This window comes from Condylostylus longicornis, unplaced genomic scaffold (assembly GCF_029603195.1).
Source record: "Condylostylus longicornis isolate FDR11 unplaced genomic scaffold, ASM2960319v2 ptg000004l, whole genome shotgun sequence".
Lineage (NCBI taxonomy): Eukaryota > Metazoa > Arthropoda > Insecta > Diptera > Dolichopodidae > Condylostylus > Condylostylus longicornis.
The window spans coordinates 20,582,976-20,589,599 of NW_026577973.1; the positions used below are offsets into that span (position 1 = coordinate 20,582,976).

Below are 6,624 nucleotides of genomic sequence, written 5' to 3' on the forward strand. Positions count from 1 at the left end.
CAGCAGCAATTAAAGATGGATATTGAGAATGATGACAGTAGCGATGAGGGTACAGGAACTGATTTATCAATACCAAATGATTACGGAAGTAGTGTTGAAGATTTCAAAAAACCAATTGTTAAGTCACCTGAAATAATTAATAAAATTCGAAAACAAGAAATGTTATCCCCACCAAAAGATATAATGCGTCATCATCATTCAGATCTGCATCATTTAGAAAATCATCACCACGTTTCCTCTCCACAGCCGCAACCACCACCACCACCACAACCACAACAGCATCAACCACAATCGCAACACCATCAAAGATCGCCAACTCCACATTCGCAAACCCAGCATGCAGCACCATTTCAAACACACTATCAACAGCAACATCAACAACAACAACAACATCAACAACAGCAACAACAGCTGCAACAGCAACAAATTCAGCAATCTCAGCATCATCACCATCAACATCAACATCATAATCAACATCAATCACAATATCCGGAACATCAAACCATCGACCAATATTTATTATCATGGAATAATTTCCATGGGAACATGTGCAAAGGGTTTCATAGTCTTCAAAAAGATGAAAAAATGGTCGACGTAACTATTGCAGCTGGAGGTAAAATATTCAAAGCACATAAATTGGTGAGTTTAACTAATCACTTTATATATAATTTTCTAATTATGTCGCATACTTCCAATGTTTGTTTTCCTTTTTTTGTTTTTATGTGCAATAAATGTAGGTTTTATCTGTTTGTAGTCCTTATTTCCAAAAAATATTCTTAGATCATCCCTGTAGTCATCCTATTTTATTTATGACAGACGTTGATAGTAATCACATGCAAGGTTTACTTGATTTTATGTATAGCGGACAGGTAAGCAGGAAATAAATTATCAAAGCCATTGAAAAAATAAAAAATAACTGTTAAACTTTAGGTCAATGTAAAATACGAAGACTTACCAAATTTTTTGAAAGTTGCGGAAACAATGAAAATAAAAGGATTGCATAGTGAGGTAATAATCTATATTATAAAAATAATTCATTTTTTAAAACTTTGTGTCTATGTGAATGGTACAAATGTATATTCTTTCAGAGTACTGCAGAGAATGACCAAGAAATGAGAAACAGCAGAATTCCTCAATCAGAAGACAAATTTTCTCAAAACCAGGTACCCTCTTCGTCCTCAATATATTCAAATATGAATGGACCTTCAACAACACCAAGTCCAGTTCCAGTTCACAGCCCACAGATTCCAAGTCAAAACTTTTTGAATTTCCGTGAGCATATTCGCTCAAAAGCTGCTTTAAATGAGGCATATATAACCAATTCATCAAATAATAATAATAATAATAACAACAACAATAGTAATAATAATACTAGCAATAGTACCAGTAATAATAGTAACAATAATATCAGTAATAATAATAGTAGTGTTAGTAGTAATAACAGTAATAACAATCAAAGTAATCATCCAGATAATTATTCAATTCAACATACAAACAGTAGTAGCAAAATATTAGATGGACGCAAACATCATAAATATTTTGCGAAACGAAAAATGTTAATGCATTATAATCAGGATATTATGAAAGAAAAGCGTAATAAAGAATTAGCGGATCTAGAACAAATACAACAGCAACAACAACAACAAAAAAGTCCACCAGAACAAGTAGATTCATCGGGAACTACAACACCAACATTAGTTAATGATAATTTTAAAATAAAATTACCAGAATTACCACCACAACAAACACAATCGACGACTTCAGAGAAAGAAGACGAAGAAGAAGCTCTTAATCTTGTTCAAAATATTAAACAAGAACCAGGTGTCGTTAATTGTAATGTTCGTGATAATACGTCAACATCAAGTAAAGAAAGTGCTCGTTCTGAAGAAGATTGTAGTTCAACAACACCATCTGATTCAACAGTAATCGACGAAGAAGCTGAAAATGACGCAAAAGCAGCTTTGTTACGTTTGCGAAATTCAATATTAGAACAAAATTTAATTAATAACAATCAAAATAATAATAATAATAATAATAATAATAATAATAATAACAATAATAATAACAACAATAATAACAATAATAACTATAAAAAACCGAATAATAATAATAATAATAATAATAATAATAATAATAACAATAATAATAACAATAATAATAACAATAATAATACATTAACAACTACGGTCGACGGCAATAATGTCAATAGCATTGACAGAAACTTAAACGTAGTGTGCAGTTAATTTCACCATGATTTTAATTTTATTTGAAATCGTTTAACTGTAAAATATAATCTCGATCAATCGTGACCTTTCTTTTTGGTTATTAAAACGATAAGTACGTGTGCATACACAAATTAATTGATAAAAATTTAAACGTAAATCCGTGTCTATTTTGTAAAATAATTTCTATATCTCTACATTTTATTATGTAAATTAATATCATGTTACAAATTTTAAACTTCTTGGATAAGTTTAGCATAGGCTTGAAATATGGAGGGATGACTTTTTTTTTCTTTAAATTTTCAGCTAAATTAATTTTACGTTCTTACAAATTTTAATACTTTTTGAAAATATTATTATTATTGCTATGTTGAATGTAAACTAGAAGAGAACGTTATATAATGGCTAATTAAACTTTGAAATTTTTGAATGGGTATATATTATAAGTACATACATATTATTTAAACAAATATGCAAAATAGACACATGTATATAATTATGTACAGAATATAAATACAACATATTAGATTTATATAGAATTTTTAAACTTTTCGATATATGTAAGTATATAATTATTCGATTGACGAAAAAGTAACTTATGGCAAAATATAGAAATTGGCATACAGCTATACACAAAAAACTTTCAATAATCATTAATTTTATAAATTTTCAAAAGTGTTTTTTGAATGTTGTTAAATCTAGACAATTATTTTAGATTTTTAAGATACTATACTTAAGTTTCTTAAAAATCCTCAAAAAGAATGAAAATAAAAAATATTTGTAATACTTTTGTATAATATGTTTTTACACTTCATATATACATAAATATTTTGATATGAAATTTAAGCAATTTATAGTACAATATTTGACTAAATCGTTTAAAAAATAGTATGTACATACTTTTACTCTAATTTTTCTAGAAAATTTAGTAAAATTTCAGTAAAATTAATTCTGTATGTTTCTTCCTTTGGCTCTAATCTACACCATCTAATTACATACAAATTTAGGTTTATAAATATGTAATTAAATTTTTAAAATGTATTTTTAAATTAATTACTTAAAATATAAATCAAATTCTAATGATTACTGAATCATTGAAATAAAAGGGATTGTTAAATATTGTTATTCAATGGAAACATTAGTTGTTACTAAAGATTTTTTCATAGCTTTTATAACCCTTTTGGATTTTATTAGAATGGAAATATTTATTAGCACGTATATTAATTTTTAATGGAAGTCTTTTAATGTTATTAGAATTTTTAATAAAAAATAATAAAACAAAATTTATATGACTGTATAATACGACCAAACATACAAATCTTGTAATCTTAAAACTTTAAAGAAAACTATAATTCAAAACTGTGTAAATCTATTGTAAAATATTATAATTTAAATGAGTTTTTCTACATAATACTGTTCAGTTTTTTATATTAAATAATATAAAAATTAAAAAATATAAAAACCTATAAGTTTCCTTTTTTTTTAGAATATATTGTTATTTATTTAGATATTTAATTATAAACGTTAATTATGCTGAAATTGAACAAGAGATTACTAAATAAAAAAAGAATAATTGTAAAATTTGGTGTAAATATTTAATTTCAAATTTCAATACTAGTAACTTATGATTGCTTACCAACTCAATTAGAACTACTTTTAAAATTATAATATTAAATATATAATTTTTTTAACCAGTGAGATAAAATGTATACAATATACCAAACGTCTTTAAATTTAGTAATCTTGATATTGAGGCATTAATTTTTTATGAAAAGAAAATTACATACTTATTATAAAAGTTTTATTATATTGTCAAAAGACAAGAAGAAAAAAAGAAAACAAACAGGTAACTGTTAAATCTGAATCACCTGTTAAAAAATTTTTTTTTTATTTTATCTAATACGCGCAATATATTGTGAATATATATATATATATATATATTATAATCATATGCACATACGTATATAAAATATAATTAGATAATACTAAAATTGTATTAATTATTATTTGTTATTTTTAAATAATAACATTAAAGTAAAAAAACTTTTTGTTTTTGAAATATTATAAAATATTATAAAACTTGAATTTAGATTAAGCATTAATAATAAAGTAAAAGTATCGACAAAACTGTATGAGTTATTTTATTTCAATATTATTGAAATTTTGTTGTGTTTAATAGTAATATTAGTAAAAATAACAAAAAAAAAAAATTTGCATATTTCATTTTAATGCAAAAATATACAAAATTTTGAGAATAATTTATTTTTTAATTTTAAATCCAATGCAAGTTTAACTATTTTGTATGTGTGTTGTGTTTATAAGTAAAATATAGTGCTTTTCATCTGGCTTACTTTTTATATTTTCCTCACATATATTGTACTTTATTATAATATATAATTGTATTTTTTAAGTTATCATATAACGTTTCCTTATTTATATACGTATTTGGAAAACTTGTAAATATATTAATAATATATTATATTTATATATATATTAGTAATTGCTTTTTTATACTTATATCTGTGCGAATATAAATCTTTAAAGTGTGATTTATAAATCTTTTTTCCAAAATTAATATTATTTTGTTCAAAATTTGTTTTATTTAAGAAATAATATCTGTATATCCATGCTATATAAAAAAAAAACAATACGATTATTTTAGTTTTTAACTTAATATTATATTTTTAAAATTATAAATTTAAGAAAAAAAAATTCTACTTTTTATTGCCCCTTTATTTTTTTTAATTTTGTTGTAAATTTCATTCATTATTTTATTTAATCATTTTAATTTTTCGCAATTGTTATTTATTTTCCAATTAATTATTATTTTTATAATTTTATTTTTAATTTGATAAATTCTTATTGTCATTTGAATGCTAACTATACATAACTTTAATTTGACTAGGAAGGGTAAAATATTTAAATTGTATTAAAATAAATTATTTTAATATATGGAAAGATACATATACATATCTATATATAATATATACACATATATATGTATTTATATTTTTATAAATATATAAATCATAAATAATATAAAAATACATGTATGCATACAAAAAAAAAAAACTATTTTAATTTGTTTAAGTTAATATTTATTTAAGTTACAACACTAAATTTAAAGGAAAAATAAAATGTTTTTATACTTTTGATAAAAAACAAGGAAATAAAGTTCTTTCTTTTAGTTATTTATGTTTACAAGTAAATGAAGCTAAATAATAAAATACGTTTTTTAAATATAAATAAAACTGTTTTTGCTTAATAATGTATATGTACCAAACATTCTTCTACATAGATTACTTAATATATACATACAAACTATTTTATATTTTTCTTAAAAAGCTTGTTGCAATAAAGTTGAAGTTTTAATTTGCGTATGTATATGAATGTAATAAAGGATCTTTAATTGAAAACTATAAGGCGACTCAATATATTATAAAAATTTTAACTTTTAATTTTTTAGATATGTACCTATTATGTATACGGGTGTTGAAAAAAGGCCGTACGCCAAATGAAAACTTTTTTAAGGCCAAGTTTGCATTCAACTTGCAAGTTTCGATAAACGAGAGTATCTACAAGTAAATTTTTATTTTAAGGTAATAAAATTCATATCTAACTTTGGAAAATTTTGAATCAAAATTACAATTTTGATTTCAAACTGTGTTGGTTACTCTAAGTAACATATAAAATTTATAAACTTTTAGTCTGTTTGAAAAACTTTTGCAAAATCAAATAAAGTATACATTGTGTATATGTAACTAATAAGAAAGCCGTCCAGTTTTTAAATTAGACAAAATTAGCTAGGGTAAGTAAATCCAGGAAACTTTATGAATAATTTTATTTGTACATTTCGGTTGTATATGTATAACAGTTTCTTATGCTCAAAGTATTTTCTCAGATTATTTCAATTAAATATTATCAGAAGAAGAAATGCTGAAAATGTTGCTAAAGTGTATATGTAGGCAAATATAAATAATAATATATAATAAAACTCTCAATTTTCGAATATAAATTTTTCATGTTTGTTTTATTAGAACATCTTTTTCAATTTTTTTTCTAAATTTGTTTTTTTTTTTCGTTTTAATGCATAATAACTTTACCTATTTCTAAAAACTTTAAACAATTTTTTATGATTTCATTTTTTTTCTGTATGTACTTATTTCAAAATTTGTAACACTTGGTCTATTAGAGGCGATTTAAATTTCTTTTTTAACCAAACAAAAAACAAAGAATTGAGGTAGAAGTGCAACTTCATATTTTTAGTTTATTAAACTATGTACATATATAACTTATATGGAATTGAACATTAAATTTATTTTTCTTTTCTAAAAGGATGAGTTTATGCAAATAAGCATACAAAATTTCTTTAGTTAACAAAATAAAAAAATTAAAACAATAA

General features: G+C 23.0%; 1 protein-coding gene across 1 annotated transcript in view; it reads left to right on the plus strand.

Annotated features, from left to right (window-relative positions):
* LOC129614085 (GATA zinc finger domain-containing protein 10) overlaps positions 1 to 6,624 on the plus strand; it is a 47,929-nt gene that overhangs the window by 40,983 nt on the left and 322 nt on the right. Inside the window, exons 5-9 of the mRNA XM_055528476.1 lie at positions 4 to 639; positions 738 to 869; positions 931 to 1,008; positions 1,089 to 1,422; positions 1,471 to 1,968. Coding sequence (XP_055384451.1) covers positions 4 to 639; positions 738 to 869; positions 931 to 1,008; positions 1,089 to 1,422; positions 1,471 to 1,968 — 1,678 coding nt within the window. The remainder of the gene's footprint in view (positions 1 to 3; positions 640 to 737; positions 870 to 930; positions 1,009 to 1,088; positions 1,423 to 1,470; positions 1,969 to 6,624) is intronic.